The following is a 26,123-nucleotide window of genomic DNA, read 5'->3' on the forward strand; positions in this document are numbered from 1 at the left end:
AGCTAGTCATCACCACCCACTGCCACCGCTTGAGCTACTCTTTTACCAACGAATAGTGGGATTGACCGTCACATTATAATTCCCTCACGGCTGTAAAGGTGAATATGTTTGGTGCGACGGGGATTCGAACCCGCGACCCTCAAATTACGAGTCGAACGCCTTAACACACCTGGTCATGTCGGTCTGTATTATTTAGTAATAAAAATGATAAAACGTTCTTAACTATTATTAATACTCTCATAGAAACTCTTGAAATCTGCAAAAGAGAAATATAAATCAATGAAAAAGTTCTCTAAAGTTGGGGTAAGCATCCTTTAACGAAATTAGCCGTGCCTATCGAATTAAGAATTTATTAATTATGAAGACCAAGAAAGAAGTTCCTATTTTTCAAATTTTATCCAAACCCTTCTCATCCTATATTGGTTACATTAAGCTGGTCTGATAGTTAAAACACTGATTAATTGTTGAGGTTGTTGAGCGAGGTGGCTATGTTTTAATCACCAAACCAACCTAACTTAACCAAACATGAGGCAATTTTAATTATCCAACCGAATTAAAGCAAATAATTTAGAAAATGAATTATCGAAACTGCAAAAAATCTAGACCATAATCACTCAAATATAGATGATGATCTGAGAAATTTTGTTTCATCTTCATTTAGGCCTAGAAATTTAATACCGTACGTTTTAATCTGAATGCAATATCCCAGCACTTATTGATTCGGATAGTCAACTATACTTCGCCTCATATATAATCCTCTTGGCATGTACTGTGTAAAATTAAGATGACTATACATTTTTCTAGGAATTATGTATTCCACATACACAATGAAGATTATCTTATCTCCATGTGCTTCTTTATGTTTATGTAAACAGTCATGTTCACCAGCTTCAGATAGGCAAGCCAAAAAATAAAAGCGTATTCGATCAGGAAATAAGGAAAGTTATATATAGTTTATACCTTAACTGAGTTATAATATGCATAAGAAATATACATACTGAACACGTTTGATGGACAGTGAAAATAATTTTCATCTATACACGCACACAAATAGGTCCGACATGGTCAGGTGGTTAAGGCAATCGACTCCTAATCTGAGGGTCGCAGATTCGAATCCTCGTCATACCAAACATGCTCGCCCTTTCAGCCGTGGGGGCGTTATAATGTGCGGTCAATACTACTATTAATTTGTAAAAAAGTCGCCCAAGAGTTGGCGGTGGGGAGTGATGACTAGCTGTCCATCCTCTAGTCTTTCACTGTTAAATTATGAACGGCTAGCGTAGATAGCCCTTGTGTAGTTTTGCGCGAAATTAAAAAACAAACAAACAAACACACACACATAGTGTGAGTACTTGCATAGATAAGTGTGCGATCGCTACTACTGGATGACTGAATTGATTCTCAGCTCTGTGTCCTTCAAGTGAATCTCTCTCGTATTAGTCATGATGAAAGCCAAGTAGAAATGAATCGAGAAAGCACACCCTAATTCAACAGATCAACTCAGGTTTTTGTCCAGTTGATAATGTCACTTTGTGAACTTTGTTTTCTCCCAGCATTCAGACAATCCCAAATCAGCCAGTAAAGGATGTTACAATACTCATTAGGGGACCCAGAATCAGTGTTTGGGGCAGGTCAAAGTTTAGAAGAGATGGCATCTATAGCGTGGAGTCCATGGACTATTTTATTACTAAGTGAGGCTAAAAGTGGATATTAAGCCACTATAGGTGAGATATTTCAAAAATACGTCACTTCCTCTACATAAGGCCGAATTTACTTAAGGCCCTTTAAATGGTAATAACAATGAGAAAAAAACAGAAGATAAAATTAGGCGTAATTTGGTTAGTAATCATTATTTGATATCGCTTTTATATTATACTCTGTTATAACAGATTCGCTTAGTTATAGTCTACAAAGTCCCATGTTGGGCTAGTCTAAGTTTATTGCACGTTCAGCAATTATGACTTAGGCCAGGCTAAGTTGGGCCCATCTGAGTCTGAGAATCGCTTAAACATAACAGTTAGTTATCTGAGGAAAAGTTCTTAATTTAAAGTGTCATAAAATAGAGAAATTGTGATAGTTACTAGGTCTAGGCCTAGCGAATTTCAACTAATAAATAGCCGCATTTAGCGCTAGCACGTATACGTCTTGTATAGTTTTACATACACATAATTACGATACAACTGGAATAGTTAAACAAGGGTTGCTAAATGACCGAAACCTTTAATAGCCAAACTGTCCATGATAACCAAGATTTGGGACGAGCTTTCAACTTCTGCAATAAAATGCTCAAATGCCCAGCAAAAATGACTCGAACATCATCTGATATACTTTAAATGCTAAACTTTCAAGAGTGAGTTTCGACCCTATACTTAACATTGCAAGAAAACATTAAAAAACCGTAAGTTTACGTTCCACGATCATCATCACTTTTTTTTTTTTTTTATACTTTCGTTTAAGGAGGGAGTCATGGCTTCTTTGGATCCGCCAGTGACATTACTAATCCTTTCAACCCAAATGCTATTCGTTATTGCAATATCCGCTTGACGACTTTATGGATCATGTGTTGCTGTCATGACAGAACGGAAAAAGTAACCAAAAAATGTTTAAAACCTTTATATCACTAACGCAGATATCAAATATATGACGTGTTTAAGTATCACCGAGAGAACTGCTGATCATGATGAATGCCCTGGAACTGTATAGTCCATGAAAGTAGTTCTACAGTACCCAGTAATATTATAATAATCTAGAAATTTTGTGAAACTCGGAGAAACGATAAAACATTATAAATACGAGTGATTAATTAATTGTGAATGAGAATTCAGTGAGATTTATCATGTCTGTTAGCAAAGAAGCTCTGTAGGTACGTTTATGTGTGAGTTAGGTATTCTATCAAAGTATCAGAATTTTTGTTGAAGTGTTTTTCATGCAGTTTACACCTACGACAAACGTGAAAGAAGCCTTTAGCAAATGTCAAAGAAGAAATGAACAAATGTGTTAGTGTTACGTGGACTGGACTGGATTTTGCATTATTTATACATGATCCAAAAGAGCCCACCTAACAATAATAAATGCTGATGACTGCTATAATTATTAAGACCTTTATTATTATGTTTACATATTTATTGACCCCATTTTAGCTTTCTGTTTTTACGGATAGTTGTGGTATTTTAAGAGTTGACTTTTAGTATCCCACAGGAGCTACAAAAGCAGGAGATTTCATCAGGTACTGTATCACAGGCTATGTCATCATTTCTCTATCTTTGACTGAGTCTTTACACAGAAGAAAGACATTTGGCAGAGGCTTGCAAACAGTTGAATTTTTTATTGAAATAAATATCCCACAGTCGGGTCTAAATATTCATACTAGTGTCGGTGTGTTTGAAGAAAAATCTACCTTACATAAAGTACCTCAGCAAAGTATCAAGTCTGGTGAAAATCTGTCGTAATTAAAACCTTTATAAAATTATAAAATCTTGAATTTCTAAACAGACTGAGATATAAACTGAAAAATAAAGAAACTGGACATGATGTGTGAGGCAAAATGAAATAAATCAAATACTGCACTGATTGTGCTTCACATCACTACATAGTCCGTGTGTTGGTCTGGGGTCTCCTAGTCGCTTTTTCTGAAGCTTCTATGGTATGAATCGTGGCACTCAATTATTAGTGGAACTCACTACCAAATAATGTCCTCGATTAGAATATTTAATGAATGAACAGACTAACACCTTACTGTGAGACTCTCCATCAGTGTTTTCGTATTGCTTACGTAGATGATGATGTATGAGCATGTCATGTTATTCTTACAACATTGTGATCCTTTGTGTTATCATCTCATCATGAGGCATTTTAATGATGAGTGATCTACTCAAAATTGTGGACCTTCTGCTAAGCAAGTAATGTCAGAAGTACTTCATTAAGACCACAGCTGAAAGCACGAGTCGTGACAGTACAACTCACAATATCACATATTGAATTCCAACCTGCAACTGTGAGAGCATTGCTCAGATTCCATTGTGTTACGTATTATAATTTCTCATGGACAAGTTACCGATTTATTATGTTACGTATTAAGATTTAATATATCTTGAAATTTTAATTTAAATTTCGAAGCTAATTCAATGTCGATATGCATCAAATTTATGATATTTGCCAAGGTGATTGATACACACAATTTTCTTTTTTCACATAAATATATTTTAATATACAAATAATAATACAATTGCTAATAACAGTTATTACAAATAATGATTTAAATACAAAAGTTTTTCAAACTTACAAACAATACTGAGCCGTCTATCTGGTCAGGGACTGAATATTTTATCGACGGTCCACGATGAACGAATTAATTCTATCATATGTTGATATCGGTACAGCTCCCTTAACGAGTAAGCTATCACTATCTTTTCATACATGAACTTTTCACAGATATTTAATGTTCTCGTAGAAATATTAGCGTCAGAAATTAATTCGCTGAAGTTACACTTTTTGTAATATTCGGAATCTATAATCTTTCCTAGCTAAGTATCTGCACTTTCGCTATTAATGAGGGTCAATTACAATCATAGCTTACGAGGTTTATAGTATACTACTGTAACAAACCAACAATGTTGTGTAAACTGTGTCTTGGCGCGTCAATTTATAACCTTTAGGCGAGTTTCTCGAAAGTTCAGTTGGCAACAATGTAAAACATGTATTGTTGAGAATCTTCTATAAATTTAGAGAACAGACAAGACTTTTGCAATACACATTTTACAATATAAGTAACATGCGTTTCTAAATACATATTAAACTGCAATAAACATATATATTAAAATAAAGAGATATTATATATATGTATATGTATATTGGTAACAATATATTAAGCACAGTACATTGTCAAATAAATATACAAGTTCGATAATACAATAAATACAAACAACCTTATGATCATAAAAGTGAAAGTGCATCACCACAGATGCTATCAACCCTTTTGATATGGACTATCTTTAAATCATAGTCTTGTAATGATAAACTCTAATTTAACAGATTTTGTTTCAAAAATGTCAATGGGTTATGATCAATGTAAATAACAACAGGTTGCTGTGATGCAGATACATACACATTAAAATGTTCTAAAGCTAACACTAAATCTAATATTTCCCTTTTCACAGTTTAATAGTTCTTTTTGGTCACAACTAAGCTCCTTGAAAAATAACAAACAGAATGTTCAATACCTCTCTCGTCTGACTGTAATAGAATGGCATCAGATCCACAATTGCTGGCATCAATACAGGGTAAGTTCACAATAAAGATTTGACTTTTTCCAAAACAGATTGGCACGTTTCAGGCCACTTGAATTTCTTCAGTAGGTTTAGTAATGGTACAGTGATATCAGCAAACGTTTTACAAAACTTCCTTTATTAACCAGCAATTCCCAAAAATCTCATCAAACTTTTTTTGTTTGTAGGAGTGGGATAATTCACAATGCAGTCAACTTGGTCTTGAATTGGAGAAACTTAATCGTGGCCTACTATGTAGCCTAACTAAACAACTTAGGCTTTACAAAAGTCAATTTGTACTAAATTTACAGTGGGATTGGCTTTTGTAATTCTCGTAAAAACACCACGTAATAAGTGTTTTTCCCGGATGTTACTGTAAATTACAATATCATCAACATAAATTCCAACATCTGACAGATTGTTGAGACGCTGATTCACCATTCTCTGAAAATGTTTTGAGAAATTTTCATCCCAAAAGGCATTACATTGTACCGATATAATCCATTAGAAGTAACAAAAGCAGAAAGTTCTTTTTTCTGTCAGTTGGAGGAACAGCCCACTATCCCTTCAGTAGGTCACATTTTGTACTATGTACGTAGATTTTACAAGTTTATCGATATAATTCTCTGTTCTTGAAATAGGATAGAAACCTGTTTTTGTCAAAGCATTTTCTTTATAAAAATCTGTACAGAATCTAACCGAGCCATCAGATTTAGGAACCAGCACACAATGTAAAGACCAATCACTTTTACTCGGTTATATAGTGCCATTTTCCACAATATAAGATGTTTCTGAGTGGATATCCCATAATGAATAGCAATATCAGGGCAGAACTCGTACTCTTCACCCTTTCGGAAATAAAAGTTTTTATTCTAGCTTGGGATGACTTTAGATTTTCTGGAGCCAATTCGCAAGCACCTACAGCCTAAATCAAAACATGAAAAGTTAATCGATTAAAAGCATTTCTTTAGGCTCATCTTCCAACCATTGAGACAGTAAGTCCGAAACATTTTTTCCAATGTAGAATGAAATCTCTCAAGAGCACCATATGATTCGGGATGATATGCACTAGATTTGATCTTTTTAGCATCGAGCTGGTAAACAATCCGTTTAAACAACCTAGACATAAAAGTTAATCCCTGATCAAACTGAATTTCGTTGACCAAGCCAATAGCAATTAAGAAATTAATCAAAGTCTTAGAAATGTTTTGGCTGAAATTATTTTAAGGGGATAGCTTCAAGGAATCGATTGGATGCACGCACGATAGTTAACAAATAATGATAGAGTTTTGGTAAATGCCTAACACAGTCAATAATCACACGACTGAAGGGTTCTTCGAGAGCTGAGATAGGTTTCAAAGGACCAACAGGAATTTTCTACTTAGGTTTTTTCCAATTAATTTACATGTATGAGAATTTTTAAAAACTGAGAAACATCTTGCCTAATTTTTGGCTGAAAGAAATGTCTTATAATTTTGTTGACACCTAAATGAACTCCCATGTGGGGTTCATGGATCACTTTCAATATATGAAAACCACGTGCTTTTGGAACAACGAATGAATAAACTTTAGCCCAGTCCTCTAAAATTAGTATATCTGGTGGTCACCATTTTCTCAGGTGCACACCGTTTTTAAAAGGTAACCATTTGGAATTTTCTTCAGTTCATTCTTTAGAAGTTATATTTAAATAGTGGAGAGATCTGTGGATTCTTTCCTTACTGGGTGATCAGTTTACTTCTAGCACATGGAACTTCACCAGGTGAACCAGATCCCTCACACCCATCATTGTCATTCACCTATGAATTGTCAATAGAACAATTTTTCACGTGATTCCCGCCGGATCCGTAAAATATCTGACACAAATCTATAATGTCATCCTATGAACACGAGTCTATCACTCGTTTTTGGTTAATTTCTAAGCCTGAGCTCAAGTCACAGCACACTAGGGAAACACGTCTGAATTCTCCTAAACAACGACATAATACTTAGATGAAAGAATGATTAGTTCGCTAACCATTTGAGTTCGGTAACAACTTTTCCCTCAGCCAAATCGTTTCCTAACTTAACTGGCAGAGTAGGTCTTACTCCAATCATAACTTGTTTAGAAACTAGATAATAATATTCGAACTAAAGAACCTTGCGATAACTTCGAAACGTTTGACGATTAGCCTCCGGTACTAACTCGTATGCTTTGAGAACAGCTGTTTTAACCTTAGCATAATTGATGCAATCTTCTAGAGACAGGGCGGCATGATGTTCTCGTGCTTTAATAGTTAAAACTATTTGTAATAATAGTTTTAACTATTTTTCGATGGGTCACTAAATGGTTTTAGCAACCTTCTCAAAATGTTAAAAATGTTTATCAACTTTATTTTTATAAATGGTGGTACTTTAATATATCAGTTGAGTTCAAAGTTGTCATTTTGCCTTCCTCTATCAGAGATGAGTTTACTTTCCAATTCTTTCAGCAAAATTTCTTTCTCGGCTTCGATGCGATCTTGTTCAAGTTCGATCTGAGTTTTAACTGGATTTTTAACTTATCTTTATCACTCAACTCAGATTGGCTAGTGGAAACACGACGGTATTTCCTTAATGGTTCCGCAGACAACAAATTATTACCGACTATTATATCAATAATACGTTTTTAGTTCATTTTCACTCATTGATGTTTTTATTTTTAATTAAAAAATTTGGCAATTTCGAGTAATTCACTGTTATTGTATCTTTCTAGTCGTTTGAGGGAAGGTGATTCAAGAAAATCTTGATAACAAGACATGATCAAATCCTGTTGGCAATAATTAATATAAATGAAATTAAGATTTGAATTTAAATTTTAATCGAATTTTCTCTCTGATTCAGATCTCGAACACGAGCCTCCAATTTATTATGTTAGGTATTATGATTTATTTCGGACAAGTTTCCTATGTATTATGTTATGCAGTACGATTTCAAATAACCTGAGATTTAATCTTAATTTAGAAGTTGATTGAATGTCGATATGTTTCAAATTTATGACATTTGCCAACAAGATTGTTAAACAGTTTTCTTTATTAATACAAATATATTTTAATATACAAACAACAATACAATTTCTAATAATGATTTATATACAAAAGTTTTAGAAACTTACATACAATACTGGTCTAGAACTGAATATTTTATCGGCTGTTCACGATGAACGAATTAATGTTGTGGTGATATTGATAGAGTTTCCTTAACGGATAAGCTATCACTCGCTTTTCACATGTGAGTCTTTCGCAGACGAAGATAACTGATGTCCTCTTAGAAATAGTAACGTACGAAGTTAATTCGCTGAAGTTAAACGGTGTATAGTGTTTTAAAGCTATAAGCGTTCCTAGTCAAGTATCTGCACTTTCCCAATTACTAAGCGTTAATCACTATTATAGCTTCCGAGGTTTATAGTATACTAACTGTAGCAAACCAACAATAGTATAAAAACTATCTCTTGGCACGTCGTTTTATACATTGGATCGTGATTCTTACACTCTGATAATCTTCCGCAAATTTAGAAAACAGGCGGGACTTTCGCAATACACATTTAACAACATAAGTTACATGCATTTCTAAATATATATTAAAATGAAACAAACATAAATATTAAAATAAATATATTATAGTAAATCCGTTACAACTGTCATTGGCATCAGTACCCAATAAGAAATTAAAGTCTCGTAAAGCACAATGCGTATTGGTTTTAGTAAGAGCAGACGTTGATGCAATAATGCGGAAAAACTGGCCACAAAGAAAAATCCTGAATCTTTTATTTTTCAATGTGTCGTAGCTTGAGGCCAAGCTTGAACTGTTGTAAGCTTTACAGGGTCTGTTGACTTATGTTTCCTCAAAATGTAATCAAGAAAATGTTTATGTGCATATTTCCCATGTTTCAACTTCAAACCAGTCATTCGTATCCTCTAAAATACCACTGATAAATTATACACCAAAACAACATTCGCATATATCAGGCACAAGTTCCACTGAAGACATATAAGTGCAAGTTTTTTTTTAATCTCTCAAAAATAACAGATAGGTTACACAAGCTAAATAACAAATCTTCGAATTTATGTATAGATTATCTCAAGTGTCCAACAGTTTTAGCTCTTATCTTGTCATCTAGCTCGACTTGTCAGTATCTGGAAACCAGGTCTAATATCTTGAACCATTAAAGTACCTTGAAACACATACGCACATTTATCTATCCACTACAACAGAAAACTGTGTGCAATGTTATAGTGTTCACCCGTCAGTAATCAACACAGAAACTGTTCGTGCTGTCTTTCTTTCTAAAAGTCACCAGTAGTAATGACTATGTACCCGCTGATGGTTTTGTGATCCGATTCTTTAACACACACTACACATCAGTGCTAGCTATATCCCTTGTGCCCCAAGGAAGCCTCTGTGGTAGTTTTATAACTGAATGGGTATATCAGTGGCTGTGTAATATTGTATTGTTTCTATTCGACCCAATCAGCATCTGATCCCAGAAATAATTTAGTATTTTTAACCAATAAGTCACTGAGCACTAGCTACTGAAATGAATCAAGACTGCTTGTCTAATCCTTATTCAGCAACCTCGGATGTATAAAGAACCGATTACTTGTTCATAGACTCAATGTGGTGGAAACAATCCTAGTATTACTGCTAGTCTCAGTCACTATCAGTTCCTCTAGTCATTCAATAATTATTTAAGTATGAAGTTGGATAACCACCTGCCTATAAATGATCACTGAGAGTGAATTCCCACACAGACAGATTACTGTTCGTGTCATTACTGCCTGCTTACTAAATAAGGAATAGTTCCTCTCATGTGTTGTTCCTACAGCGACATCACACAGCACCAGTCAACCATGGATCATGAACTGCGTATATGGAATTATGATGACTTATTCCTCCAGATACATTCATGTTAATGGCAACCCCTCATCCATAGCAACTATTTCTTCCTCCTGACCATGAATTTTCCATCCAGAAACTGCCAAGTTCCAATTCTATGGGTCAAGAGTAAGTAAAGCGCAGGAAAACAGAGACACTTGTCTAAAGAAAGAAAACCTTCGTAATAACAGCATCTTCATTCATGATACTAAAATTTCTCATTTTTAATTTTCCAGTGGTATTCTCATGTTACCCCAGCTTCCCTCAGGATAGCCTGCAGGACTCAAATAATATATAATAGATCAAAACTGTGTTCTCCCTACCCTTAATAGTTTTTCACACAAAAGAAAGCGACTAGTCACAGGCTGGTAAACGATCACACTCATTAATGAAATAAACACAATCAGAGTTAAGTCTAAGTACTTAATCAAGTACTTATGAATTGACTGTGGAGGGAGAGAGCTTTATTGTAAGTTCTTGAGGGCGTAATTATGTAGAATTACAATAATGACAGAAAAACAGGAATGGGGACAAAACCAGCGTTTGCATAGGGCAAAAAACACGTCGCGTTGACGCTGCACCAAAAACCTGTGGACTACTGTTGACTAATATATAGTGAGATTGACAGTAATATTATAACGTCATAGTTGAAAGGACGAGCACGTTCAGCGACACGGGTTTCGATCTCGTGACCCACGTATTGCGAGTCGAGCATCACCTAACTCAAACCAAAACGAAGGGGAATTAGCGAGTCACTTGCTAGATGTTTTATAATAAAATATGTCTGTAATACTGAAAATAAAAATACGTGATATGCCCGCATATCAAACAAGTCTAAGAGTCAAAAAAATGAAAAAAAAACAACACAAAACAACAGCGACTTATTCAAAGGTGTTTTCAAATATTTCATAATTTATTTATTCAGCTTATGGCTGATAAAGTAACATTGATTCACTACTATTTTTAGAATGTAAAATGGTAGTAATGAATTAGAAAAATGACACGAAAATAGCATTTTCAGAGAGATCTGAATATACCTAAACATGAGGTGTTTATAATTGTTTAGCTTATTTTAATAATTGGCTTATAATATTGTGAACGAAACAAGAAATTATAAATTAAGAATATTAGACTGATTCACAAGTGTTAAAAACAAGATTTATTCCAACAAACACGTTGACCGTTACATATGTTACAATGGCCAAAAAACGAATACACGAAATTCATTATTTAAGAGACAGTTATTTTAAAAAACTTGGAACTAGGAGGGTTGAGTAAACAAAAAAATATTATTTTTTAAAGTAAAATATATACGAAGTAAGAATATAATAATAATACAAATATATATTTTTGAAACTATTATCATAAAACTTTCAGGTTAACATATATTTAAATATCTTTAATTAAACCAAGCTTAACATACGTCAGGCTTTTGATACTGATAAAATCTCTCTTTAAAACGTTTATTGATATAAAATATAATATTTTTCAACAGCTTGTTTTAATATATGATTTGATCTCCTCAAAATGTGAACTGAAATTATATGTGTTAAATGCAATAAAAAACTACGTGTGGTTGTTTCAATTTTTGTGGTTTTTCACAACCCAAAATCAAGATCTGACATAAAAAATTCTCTTCAGCTTGCAGCAGGTCGAAGTCCATAGAGAAACCACGTCACCAGTGTGTAGGAGAAACCTTTCAAGGCTTACACCTGCAATCACAACACTGATAGAAGTCCTCACATTGGATCGTTTCGAACTCCAGGTTGTAAGAAAGAAGACTGACTGCACGTCGTTGGTGGCTACAACTGACTCCTGTATCCATACAGTTGCTATTGGATACATTACTGTGCGTGACAAAAGAGGAGGGGTAGAAAGTTAGTTATATATTTAAACACGGAATAAAAATACTCTGATGTACAGATATAACGGTGAAAACATTTCAAATTAATTTGATTTTTTCAATCCTTGTTTTTCTTTTACAGAGATACAGGAATATATGACTTTAGCAGAATGCCTAACACATAGAAGGAACTATTGTTTTAGCTAAGTAAGAGAAAATGACATCCTGTTTTTCAAATGTATTGGCGAATTCTTTCTCCTTAGATATTATTAAAGTAAAGCTTTTAATACCTAAAAACAAAATCAAATGTTCGCAAAACAATCGTTAACAAGTTATATATTTTACGATGGCTTTTTAAACTAAACATTCAAAAGGCACTCCCTTTATTGGGCTCGAGTTAACAGTTTGAATAAAAAAACTGTACGCAATTAGATTTAATAACCGGGATAATTAATAATGTGTCATCAGTTGACACTTCAAGTTCAACGTTCACAACAAATAGAAAATTAGTTATATCAAAATGCTTACAAATTGAACATTTGTTTACAACGACATACATACACAGAAACTTTGAAAAAAAAACAACTGAGAAGCAAAAAAAATCTTACTGGCATTTAAACTGCCACACACACTGCTGCAAGTCGTTTTGCTGTGACTGTACGATAATACGAAAATTTCCGTCTACAGTATAACCAAACACTGGCTCACATCTTTCTTGAGCTACCTGACACTGAAATAAGTCGTCACCGTAGAACCTTGAAAATCGTGTAGAGAAACATAAAGTAATAATGGAATTAAAACATATTAATATTTGTTATTTATAGACAAAAAATACTGAAATTTCTTGCACGTTTTTATATGTACAATATGAAAGAAAGGTAAAAAATTCATAGCAATAATCAATCCAAGGCTCTGAATATATCATAGATATTAAGACTACATGTATTCATTATTCACGAATGCAGTGTAAACAACATGTCTGAGCTGACATACAAACGACTCAATAAAAACAAACATTTTAAGTTTTCTCACTAGTAGTAATTGTTCGTCTATTTTTAAGTTTCGCGCAAAGCTACACGAAGCTTTCTGCGCTAGCAGTCCGTAATTTAGCAGTGCAAGACGAGAGGGAAGGCGACCAGTCATCACTACCCACCGCCAACTCTTGGGCTACTTTTTATCAACGAATAGTGGGATTGATCGTAACATTATAAGGTTTAGTGTGACGGAGATTCGAACCCGTGACTGAGAGTTGAACGCTCTAACCACCTGCTATGCAGGGCTTAGTTGTGACTGACAAGTCATTGGTTGCAGATGAAATAGTGGGCAACAGGTTTTATCTTCAAAATTTATTTAAATGTCTTTTTTTTTCTCATTTTCAAACGTTACGTGCTGTTTAGAATCATACCATATTGTATATACATCTCGTTCTGAAATATTAATTGTCTATAATGGAAAGGTTACTGGAAGTTAGGATGCAGAGTATACAAAATATTTCACATTTACTTATTTAAACTTCATTGATCTGTCAAGACTAAACTCAAGTCTGCTTGTTAATTAGATTAGATATTTAAAATTATAAACTATTTTACGCTGTAAGACAAGAAGCAACTTTTGTATGGACTTTAAAGGTTAATTTGAAAGTCACGTAAGTTCAGGAAACAGTGGCTGTAATGTGTTTAGGGTACTTTTTATAACGTACAGCCATGTATTACGAAGTCTACAAGTCAATTACGGGCTTACAACACAAGGCCTGAAAATCATTCATTCAGTATTAGGGTCTAAAAGTCATTACTTGCCACCAGTGGCATAGCGGCATTTTTCATGATTTGTAATGTTGAAAATCGGGTTTCAATAGCAACAATGAGCACAGATAGTTCAATGTGTAGTGTTGTACTAAACAAACAAATACGTGACTTAGAAATCGCTATGCTCATAATGTGGCCCTGTCTTGTTTTGTTTTATAACAATCACACGCTAATGAAACTCCCAGCTGGAATCTACTACTCCATAACTACTTTACTATCATCATCCTTACTGACTTTACACTAATGTAGAGCTTTACAGATAAGTCAGATGTTTTCGTTTGTTTTGAATTTAGCGCAAAGCTACACGAGGACTATCTGTGCTAGCCGTCTCCAATTTAGCAGTGTAAGACTAGAGGGAAGACAGCTAATCATCACCACCCACCGCCAACTCTTGGACTACTTTTTTACCAACGAATAGTGGGATTGCCGTCACATTATAACGCTCCCATGACTGAAAGAGCTAGCATGTTTGGTGTGACGAGGATTGGAACCCGCGACCGTCAGATTACGAGTCGAGCGCCATAGCCATTTGGCCATGCTGGGCTCAGGTGTTTTCGTTCCAATCCACTCGAAGACGCATGCTTGAAAGTATAATAGGTCCGGTTTTTTTGTCTCACATAAAGGGTGCATTCACATTGAAACATATAATGATTTCTTTGTTTTTGCAAAGCTGTACAACGGGCTATCCGCGCTGTGCGTATACTGCGAGTATCGAAACATAATTTTCGGCATCATAAGCCAACAGTTTTTCCTGTGGGATCACTTCTCTCTTATGAACTTTTGCTTTTTTTTTTTTTTAACTATGAGCAAACATAGAAACGTTTTACAAAGAATCATTAATATCAGAATGATATAAAAAGGTTACTACTTTATTATTGTACTTTCTAAATTTTAAATTGTTTGTTATTTATACGGTGCTCACAAGAATAACGAATAACTATATTTTTTAATTTTTATAATTGATTCAAAATGTTTGTAATATTTATACAATTGTGTGTTGCTTAGACATTTTAAATACATCGATCTCTTTACCATTGAGTTTTGTGTGTTTGTTTGCCTCCTTAAATTTGAGTAGTTGGTCTCAGCTCTGTCAGAAACATATAATATTTTGTGTCTGATTATATCATGCCATAACAGTTTTCTTATTATTTTCTTTCTAGTATCTAATAAAATAAACTTTGAGTTGTAGCTGTTTTTACTGCTTATCGATGTTTAATAAATAATAATATAATTAAGTACAGAAATCAAGTCAATACTTACAATGCAGAAGAATAACAGTGATCTTCTTCAGGGCTAACAAAAATAATAATAAGAAAAGAGTAAACTGTAAGAATATCTAAATCAAAAACAAATATTTATGTTAATATATTTAATCATTACTCATAATATCAAGGGCCAGCTTAGAGCATTTCTATGTGATGTATTTAAATGGTAACAACACATATCGAATTACCTAACAAAGCAATTGTGATGTCCACACGACTCTAAAGGATTGAGAGATCTCTTCTCCTTTCCCAAATTTCTTTGAAGTCTTTCTATTTCTCTATCGATTTTTCTGTTAAAGAAGACAATACGTTCATTTTAAAATAGTCCTTTTTGTAAGCTCTGAATTTAATTTTTCACGAAATCAGTCTCTGGTTCAGAATTATCATAAGGTTATATTTCTTGAATTTGATCTAGAATAGCAGTCTTAAACAAGAAAAGCTGCATTTATGGATATAATTAAAATTAAAACCAGTTAACTTAATCCACTCTTTGTTTCATTCGAAGTAAACCCGAAATTACACTCCCTCTTTAAAGTGAGGCTACAATTACTCTTACCTTATCTGAGTCGTGTCAGAACTCCCTCAAGAATACAGTACAAACCAACTAACTTAAGATATTAAAACATTTCACAATATTGCTTCCTCCTGGGTTGTGAAGTCCCCTAAATAATTCTAATAAACAAGTAAAATAACAGTATATTGAATTTAAAATTTCAGAATTAGAATTAGGAATCACTCTATACAGTTAACAATATTAATATTTACATGGTCAAAATTATTTATTGGATAACCATTGAAATAGACAAAAATCAAAATACAGTTTTAATTTTAACCAACAAGGTAGGAATCTTGGCCTTTGCAACTGGTCAATTTATGATGAATTTTTACTGAATTTGGACAATTTAATGTTCTCCTGTCAAATCCTTTCAAAAACGATAACGTTGGAAGACCATTGGTTTTCAATCACCTGCTATGTTACATTTTAGGTTGACTGTTTTCGCACACCTGTGCACCATTTTTATTGCTGCTTAAAGTCCAACTTCTAGTCTTGTAATTATCATATAGAGAAATAGTTTTTGTTTCGTAAACCGTGTAGCTTTTCAAAGCTAGTCTGACCAACATTCATGTTTCTGCATTAAGCGAGTTCCCACACACTTTCTTAATGTCAATTACCGACAAATCATGATCTGTAGAAAAAACTTTCCGAGGTGAGGATGATTTCCAACTTTCCTTTTGCTGGAGCTTTTTGCCCTTTTGTTCTTCTTTCTTCATCTCTGGCAGGAATTTCCAACACTTGATTACTACACTGGACTGAACAACTGTAACCTTAGAACCAGTGTTGATCAACGTACTTCTAGGCTTCCCAACAATGAACTTGATAACTCGTGAACTGGTTACTTTAAACAATACAATCTACAAGGATACCTGTTCATTACTCACAGTAACTGCTGTAATATCCCAGCTTCCTCCTCCACTTACAACAGTTACCTTTTTCTGACATCCTTTAGGAGGAATTTTCGTTTCTTTCTATAGGCTTTTGTCTGCAGATTCTGGCAATCTGCTCTTTTAAGACACAATTTCAACACCTTCTTTTGTGTGGCTTACTGCTTCTAGTTTAGGTGAAAAGTTGGTTAATGAGAGTTGATATTTTCAAACTACTTTTTCTGATGCACTCATGCTGGATGGTACTTTTAGTTGTATACTTGCAACTTTATTTGGTTCACATTCCACAACCAACTGGATAGCTTCCTTTAATGTTCTCTTCTACCATGACATCTATAAATTGACCACATTACAATAAACTCATCATTTCACATGAAACCTTCAGATAAGATAATTGGGCAATCTTTTGCACATCTTCCACAAGTTCGACTAAGGTATCGTCCTTCTCTTTAGAAACTTCCTTTTGATTTGATACTCTATATCCGTTTGATTTAGAAGCCAGCCACAAGCTGTTACTGCTCTAAGCTGTAACATTGCCTACTAATGTTAAGACAGATCCTTTCCAATGGACAGAAAGAGCTTCTTGTTTACTACTCCATCCATCCACTTTAGAAATTATTTCGATTTGAGCCCAATATGCTTCACCTTATAATCCTATCATGAGCTGTTGGGTTTTCAACTACTCGATGTTGTAGAGTTAGATATCTAACTTATGGAACTGGATTATGCAGAGATACAGCTGACCTTACTCAGAAAGGTTCTATATTCATAGGTGACAAAAAAATTTGTTGTGAAAGGTGTGGACGTGTCGTCATCATGAAACTGAAAATTTGTTTGCGTTCTATCTAAATTTCACCCAAATAATACCACTCCTGAAATTAGTGTTTTATCGGTTTATATCGTTGGCTGGGTTCTTTTGAATATTCGGTAACAATAATGCAAAGTTTAGTCAACGAAAATGAGATCATTTTACTGCTACTTCAAGTTTTACTAACTCACCCAGTGGTATGTCAAATTCACAAATAAAACTAAACATTCACTCACTAACTTGCTAAATTTCGTCGTGTCTGCGGCACAAATTAAAACAAGAGGGAATCCTCAATAACCGCGGCACTTTAAATTCGTTTAGGACATGATCAGAGTAAATTAAATCTGTATTTTTTTTTTGTTTATGGTGAATTACAAAGCTACTTAAAGGGCTGTCTATCTGTGCTGTCTTCCACTGGGACAGTGGTAAGTGTATGAATCTACAACGTTAAAATCAGGGGTTCGATTCCCCTCGGTGGACACAGCAGATAGCTCGATGTGGTTGTGCTATAAGAAAAACATACTATCTATGCTCTGCTCACCACTGTTATCGAAACCCAGTTCCTAGCGTTGTAAGACCTCAAACATACTGTAGTGACACTGGGGGAGGGGCTTAACTCTACGAAAAGTTTACTTCCATTTCTATTAACTATATATTTGTACTTTATCAATATTAAATGTGGGACGCGCGTATGCCTAATTCGATTTTATTACTCATCAAAATCTCTATCAGCTTATCCTGAAATTTAAATTATCTTAGGCAGGATTAGAATACATTAATACAATATTGAGCGTGGTCAAATAATGAATCTAAAAAGTATAATCTCCTGAGCAGAAATCGGTAATTAGATCACAAATCAGTCGAGAGGACTGATGACGGAACTGCGAGCTAAACGTTGGCACTAATAATTAACTCTTTCTTCCTAGTTTTCATTATTAAATAAAAAGACATATATAACTAAGAGTGCAATTTAAAAAAACAATAGTATTGAGAAACATACATGTTTAGTGAGATGGTTTTACCTTCACGGACCCAAGATTTGGAACCGTTGCCAAAGTATGATCCTTTTGTTTGGTTTGTTTCGAATTTTGACCTTCACTTATAACGCCCTCTTGGCTGAAAGGGCAAGTATGTTTAGTGACTGGGATTCAAGCCCACGACCCTCAGATCGCGAGATATGCCAGGTCGCAGTAGTAGAAGTAGGCTGGTCAGATGTCCAGACGAAATGATTACACAAAGTTATATAAAATTTATACCAGAAGAAGAAATACATTAATAAAATAAAAACTGTGACATAAACTTTAACAATAATAAAAACCATGACTCAGTCGGACTTGTATCTTCACGTAAAGTACAAACTTGAATATGTTTCTAATTCCTTTCTTGGATCTGTATTCAAGTTTAGAAAACTACAACTTATAATAATAATAATATGGTATGAATTTAAACAGTAGCTGTGGCTGTTTTATATTAGATCTCAAATATGTTTCAAAACTGAATAAACTGGAAACAAATAGTGTTTACCCCAGCTATTTAATTTTAATATTTTTGCTTTTGAGAAGACACATAATCATTTCATAATTCTTGTATAATTTTTTCAAAGAAAAAAATTCTAATGGTTGGTTAGTTGGTGTCAGATAAAATCTTGAAGTTAAAAATTAAGAGAAAAGTATTGTACTTGTGCGATTCTTGGAAAAGAGTCATTAGGTGGATATGGCAAGAGGCTACCCCACTGAATAAGTAACATTTGTTTCAGGGTATTCATCATTTTGTGTGAAGAGGCAGAAATATTCTGACCAAATAAACAGAAACTATGGCTAACTCAATATTCATGTTTGAACACAATAGGTTCGATGAACAGTAAAATGATCAGTGTTTCTTTATTAGGTTGCTATAAATAAAACAAATAAATAAACTGCCACATCACACATTTGAAAAGTTTTATGTGTAGTAAAATAAAAATGAAGATTGTCAAATTTTATTTTATTTGGGTCCTAATGGGGGGCGTATCTCTATGACTGCTCCCTCTGGCTACGCCACTATTAGTTATGCTTTAGAACATTAGAGGTGCAGTGGAAACTGTAAAGTATATGTAGGGTATCTACATCGAAAGAAGTTTTACGTTTCTGAATGACATACGTACCTTTGTATCTCAAAGTTGATATAAGTTTTCGGAATCTTGCGTCCTTGTAAGCCTATCGGAAGTGGTTCTTCGCATAGGCATTCTGGTTGGTTGATATCAGCGGAAATGACGTAAAAAAGTTGTAGCAACGACGACAAGATTAGCAACGAGTGCAATGGCTGTAAGTATAGAACATATTACAGTTACTATTAATTTATTTCACAAACTTTAGTCCCATCACTGAAATAACTATTCATTTGTTCAACCAACTTATGACAATGTTCTTAACACGAAGCTGTTTCGATCAAACAGTCATTGCTTCCAAACATAACTCATAAATCTAACGCGTTTGTTGTTTTTGAATTTTGCACAAAGCTACTCGAGGGTTATCTGTGCTAGCCGTCCCTAATTTAGCAGTGTAAGACTAGAGGGAAGGCAGCTAGTCATCACCACCCACTGCCAAATGCTTGGGCTGCTCTTTTTATGTTCTTTGAATCTTGTTTCCATTTTTCTACTTGTTTCTCCAATATAGAAGTCGTGGCAGTTATCACGTTGTATTTTATAAATAATGTTGGTGTGGTGTTTGTCAGTGTAGTTTTTACATAGTATAGACCTCAGTTTTGTGCATGGTTTTTTGAATAAATTTGGTATTAACTGGAATGTCCTATTTTGTTACTAGTTTTTGCCAAATGTTGGTTATTTGTTTGCTGATGTCAGGAATATATGGTATGCAGCAGTATATGGTTTCGCAAATCAAAAAATCGCCTTCACACGTTTTCGAACACTGCAAGTCAAATAAACACAACGTAACCATAGAAAACACTCAAATACTAAATAAAGAAACAAACATAAACAAACGTAAAATTAAAGAAGCCTTACTTATACAACAACTTAAACCCAAAATAAACCAATATAAAGGAACGCCTTTATACCTATATTAATATAATAAAATAAATAAAATTATATATTCAAACATCTAAGCCCGCCCTCTACATTCCGACACACAGTTACACAACCCCTTTCAAACATGTGGTCAGCTTCCGGTCAGTTACCTCTTTCTTTGTGAACCTGACGATGACCGAAGAAGGTCGAAACGTTGTTCGCTCTTCTATGTAAAATATTTTCTCAACCCAAACGAGCCGTTTTTGCATATATATTTCTCTACAAGTGGGTTTTCTCGACATCACTGAAAGGACTATAGGGTATTACCCTATCATCTGCGGGTATTACCATTACACTTCAGAGTTTACATACAACTAAATTGATAGCAAGGATTTTGTAACTAATTATACTACTATACCAATGGTTCTCAAAGTATGGTCCACAGTCGACCACGGGCTGGTCACTCATGTGTATCGCCACGGGCGAGATTATACGAAAGAAAAGTACGGTTGGAGGTAGGAGAGGTGGTGGTTCGTGTGATCTTTTGCCTCGTCGAAGTAATTCATGAACGAAAAAACTTGAGAACCAATGTAAACTACTTACCGCAACAATGAAAATACAATTAATGGTTTTTTGTCATGGATAAATTATAATAAGTTCCCGTGATTGAAAGCATAGTGTTGTTCATAATAATATCGAACGCACTCATGTGATTGCTACACGTCAGTTGTTGAAGTGCGTATCACATAATAAGATATATTGTACTGTTCTTCAAGCTGTTACTGTATGGGACAAACTATATGTGTTGTTGTTTTTTAAATATCATTGACAAATTAATAATAAACGTCTGGCATATATCTTATTAAGTTATAACATTCATTACAAATTATTATTCGTTGAAACGATGAACAATGGCGACCCTCTCTTCGCCTCCCCTAGCACGTTCTTCTGATTTCGTTTCACCATTCCATGGTATGCACCCCACATCTGTCAATCATAATAATCATTATTACATGTTTTCTACTACTGTGTGAGAGAGGTTTATGAGCTCTTAAAGGTGATATACTGAATTTTAATTGATACTACGTGAGTAACCTCCTAATATCTCTGTCTTCTACCAGTGCTTTAAATATTAAAATAGATTTTTATTCTCTTTGTAAAATGTGGGTGATTGTTTTGTTTTTGTAATTGAACTTGCACGTTATTGTAATAAATGTCTACATATTTTACACACAGTTATATATTATTCATACGTTTTTGTCTGAGTCGTTGTAACAGTCAGTAGGTAAATGTTTAAAATTCGGTAAAATCGACGTTTCGATTTTACATCATTGCAAAAAGATAGTACAGTTGCGAGCTAGTTACAGCTACAACATTTGTGGCAATAATTAAAATGGCTGTTTTATCATGACTTGGAAAGCGATTTTATTTATGTTTCTAAAATCCTTAGGGCTGTTAAATTGTTCAATATTTATTTAGGTAAAAACTGTAAATATATCACTCGTTTCTGTTTTATATAAAAGGAAGCGCTTGTTGTACGCAGAATATAAACGATCTCTATTATTTCTCACACACTTTATGTGTAATGAGATTCACATACCCCAGGAACTGCTGCTTCCTGCCTGTTCAATTCCTTCCTCTTTTTGATAAGACAAACTTGTTTATTAGTACAAGTTATCTTTAACACTCCGGTATTCTTCGTTCAAACAGATTTCCCTATTTTTTTATTTTTTTCCAGAACTGTCAGAAGAATAAGTTACAAACTAATGTCGAATTTAACAGAGCTTAAGTACTTTACTGTACATTATTTGTAATAAAAAACGAAATCAACGATTAAAGCAAAAACAAAATACTATTCTTGCTTGCTGAACTGTCGTCTTTCACTGGATTGACTAGTTTTCTTTTTTCAAAATGTCTTCCCTTTAAACAACGCACTTAAGATCACCTACTTGAACATTTAAATCAAATGCTCTTTACATTACTACAGAGGCCGTGTAGTTTTTGAACAAGACTGGAAAGTTCTGTGGAGGATATGGAACTGTTTCGCCCGTGTAATTGTTTTGCGCACGCTGGAACTTGTCACATCACAATGTCACATCATTAAAATAGAGTTTGGTTTGGTTTAAATTTCGTGCAAAGCTACACGAGGGCTACCTGCATTAGCCGCTGCTAATTTAGTTGTGTGACACACTATAGAAGGAAGGTAGCTAGTCCTCACCACCCACCGCCAATTATTGGGCTACTCTTTTACCGACGCATAGAATGATTGTCCGACCAGGTGAAAGAGTGAATGAATTTGGTGGGATAGAGATTCTAACCCACAACCCTCAGATTGCGAGTCGAGAGTCTTAACCACCTGGCTGTGCCAGGTCTCTGAAAATACAGAGAGACAGACAGACAAAAAGGGACCCTTTATGGTTCAAAAGATGGACCAAATCTCCATGAAGAAGGAATAGTAGAGAGAGAGAATGGAGGAAGATTCGACTTCCTATGAATTTGGTGAATATATATATAGTTGAGGAAACTGCACGATACTGTTTGAAAGTATGTTTATTGCAAAAAACAAAACAACCAGATGTTACGTTCTTCCACTCTCATAAAGAAAAACAGCTTGTTTAAATATGTACGTGATGTAGGTTTAGTGACTATTTGTTACAATGAATGTTGATACTTGGCGTGTCCCTCGGAAACTACAAATACCTGCTATAGTATCATTTGGAGGCATAAAATTTGTAAGCTACTATTCTTGTTTCTTTCTAATGGTAATATAAAATAGAACTTATGAGATGTTGTTTCTAAATCAAAGTATGCAGTAGAAAGAAAAACTCAGTAACCCAAAGAAAAAAGTGCTAAATCCTGGCGATATATCCCGTGTACAGTAAGAAATATAGCCCTAAGTGTCATTAAGACTACTTTTTTCTTTTCTTTTTACAATAATGACAACCTGAACAGTGATGGTATGATGTATTTCTTTACTAGACACTAAAATCGGGACCCAGTCGTAAACCTGTTTGTATGCATTAGACAGTGAGGCAAGATGAAAACAAATAAAAATTTTCTCGGTTCAGAGAATCCTCTAAGCAGGTGTTGGTTAACCGATTTTTTATTTTTAAAATATGCGGTAAAACGGATTTAAAAAAAAGTAAAAGACCTTGAACAAAGTCACTTCTCTCAGACTGCTTCGCTCTGAAGGAAAAAAACAACATTATACGTATTCTAATCATAATGTCACCATGGCTAACAAGTCTTTCTCTGGCATTGAAAAGAAAGATTTAATCCTGAAATATTATTTAATGGCCTGTGCCATGTGACCTATTGTCTCGTGTAAATCTTTACCACACGTATTCATGAACTCCTTCACCATTAACAATTGATATGTGTGCGCATTTTAAAAATTATTCTTACGAAAAAACAAAAACTTCGTTATGACATCAGATATTGTGTTGAGTTTAAGATTAGTGCGAGATTACTTGAAACAATTAACGTCCTGAATGCATGTAGTTGGATGTTTAAGAACTATTGCATAAACAAAATATAAAACAAAGAAGTTTCTTTGTTGAAAATTCAAATGGCAATTTGTTTGCTTGAAGTTAAGCACAAAACTACACAATAAGGTATATGTGCCTCTACCCACTATGGGTATCGAAATCCGGTTTCTAGCGTTGTAGGTGCATAATTACTAGGTAGCCTTAAAGGACAGACGTCTTGAATAAAAAGAGAATATACCATCTAGTTAATCGACTACCAGACAGTTCACAAAAGAAAACTTTTTTAAAAAATCCATAAAGTGTTAACCTTACATTTAGGTTGCTAAAATAATTTATATTAAAGTAATTAATAAATGTTCAAAACGTAGCTACCAGCTCGAATTCTACCAAAGAATTAATGTGGGATTCATCCACAGCAATTGCTAACTAAACCAATAGTCAAGAAGGAAAGTAGCGGTCCAGGATGTACATGTTCCTTCCAGGTCACTTGACCAAACAACGTTAATGAAACAACAACGACTAGTACTATAAACTCTCGCCAAACACGCACCTGGTTATTCTCATTTAACATAACCTCAGTACCATTTGATCTACCACAGGAGAATACTAGCTGTCGACATTATTGCAAAACGTGCAGCATTAGTCAAAAATCCCATTGGCAGAAAGACAATGAAGCAATTTCGGCTAGAACGAAGTCAGCGACTCTTGGTCTTCGTGTTATGTGAAAACTGCATAAAACTCGGCATAACTGAAAGACACTACATTAAAATATGAAGGTAGACAGCATACTACAGTACAAAGCTACAGAATTAGTTATTTAGTCTGTTTATTACTGGGAAAAATACCCCTGGATTTCAGCGTTGCAGGTCCGAAAACTTACCTCTTCCCCACAAAAGGGGGAGAAGCAGATGTATTATCTTACCAATCAGCAGAAAACAACCAAACTATTTTTCAGGGAATAGATAAATGTAGCTTTTAAGTTCCCAGATGAAAAATCAGTGCATGATCACCAAAACAAGTTAGCTTTACCTCTGACACAAATCATATATAAGTATGTATTTTTCCTGCAAATAACTTATCTTTCTGATCATTGCGAGATTTTGTTTTAACATGTTACATACCTTTAATTAAATAAATACACAGAATTAATTATCAAGGTTTTAGCCGCAACATAATTGTTCATAGAATGGCTTCGAGTTTGTTTTTTGAGTTATTTTGAAGTACAAACTTTTAACTCATAGATCCATCTCTTGACCAGTTTCAATTTAACTACAGCCGTGGCTAGTGAGGATTTCCTCTTGTTGTTCTGTTCTGTGTAATTCGTTTTCTTTGAACAGAAGTTCATAATTAACAGGCTAAATAATTATACATTAAATCTTTTATTATTAAAGCATAAAAAAATACTAACACTAAAATACGTTGAACATTGTTCAGGTAATTTAATTATAACAGTTGGACACCCCAAATTGCACCACCTAACGCATTGGTTGTCAATCTGTAGTTCATGGAAATAATTACAGAACATAAACATGAATAGAGTATATACATATTGTGGTCCATACAAATAAAATCGTGTGGTCAGCAAACAAAGGTTTGAAAATCAATACATACTAATGAATCTAGCATCTTTGTAAGTTTATATTCTGATTTTTGTGATTCGAACTGAACATATTTTATACTAAAAGAAACACAGTAATAGAGATACGTATATTTACTCTTATTAACCTTAACAAGCTCTTCCACAGTATTAAAATAAAAGTCAGTACTTACCGTAGACATGATACAATGGAAGAGTTCAGAAAGCGACAATTTCACTACTAGCTCTCGGTAATAATAGCTCGAGTGTGACGATTTATATACTGTTTGAGGCTTTCAACAAATGACAGCGCCGCACCTTTCACTCCTGGTTTATTGCATCACAGTTCAGCGAATATGGAACGATAGGTACAAACATCCTCTCCATGACGCATCTGCTGTTTCTCACGGCCTAACCTCGTATAATTTTGTTCAACTTTTCCACATAAACAGATGTCCTGACCTAAAACAATTGAAATTGTACAATACAAATGGGACGTGAAAGAATTCGGTTAAATACGTAAATAATGTCCTTTGTTGTTTGCTATTGAGCACAAAGGTACACAAATATATATGTCGTCTTCCCATCAAGGAAGATATACTACTATGTACTGAAACAACGTTGTATAAAGTTAGAATATTTTAACTGAAGTATAATTTAAGACTTCTAAGTTGACAAATGAATTTTAGTATATTTCCACATATAATATTTATATTATAATCTGTCTACCGAAACTG

General features: G+C 34.2%; 1 protein-coding gene across 2 annotated transcripts; it reads right to left on the reverse strand.

Moving 5' to 3' along the window:
- Positions 1-11,290: 11,290 nt before the first annotated feature.
- Positions 11,291-25,720, reverse strand: LOC143232042 (coagulogen-like). 2 transcript variants are annotated; one of them, XM_076467052.1, is made up of 6 exons: positions 25,581-25,720; positions 19,462-19,619; positions 15,256-15,357; positions 15,063-15,095; positions 12,606-12,752; positions 11,291-12,001 (listed from the first exon to the last, which is right to left on the reverse strand). In XM_076467052.1, exons 1-6 carry the CDS (start codon positions 25,587-25,589, stop codon positions 11,854-11,856), a joined length of 597 nt encoding a protein of 198 aa, XP_076323167.1. In that variant the 5' UTR covers positions 25,590-25,720; the 3' UTR covers positions 11,291-11,853. The 2 variants fall into 2 exon arrangements, with proteins under 2 accessions (XP_076323167.1, XP_076323168.1); XM_076467053.1 differs by lacking the exon at positions 15,256-15,357.
- Between the last annotated feature and the right edge of the window lie 403 nt (positions 25,721-26,123).

The sequence above is a fragment of the Tachypleus tridentatus genome, chromosome 11 (genome assembly GCF_004210375.1).
Source record: "Tachypleus tridentatus isolate NWPU-2018 chromosome 11, ASM421037v1, whole genome shotgun sequence".
Taxonomy (NCBI): Eukaryota; Metazoa; Arthropoda; class Merostomata; order Xiphosura; family Limulidae; genus Tachypleus; species Tachypleus tridentatus.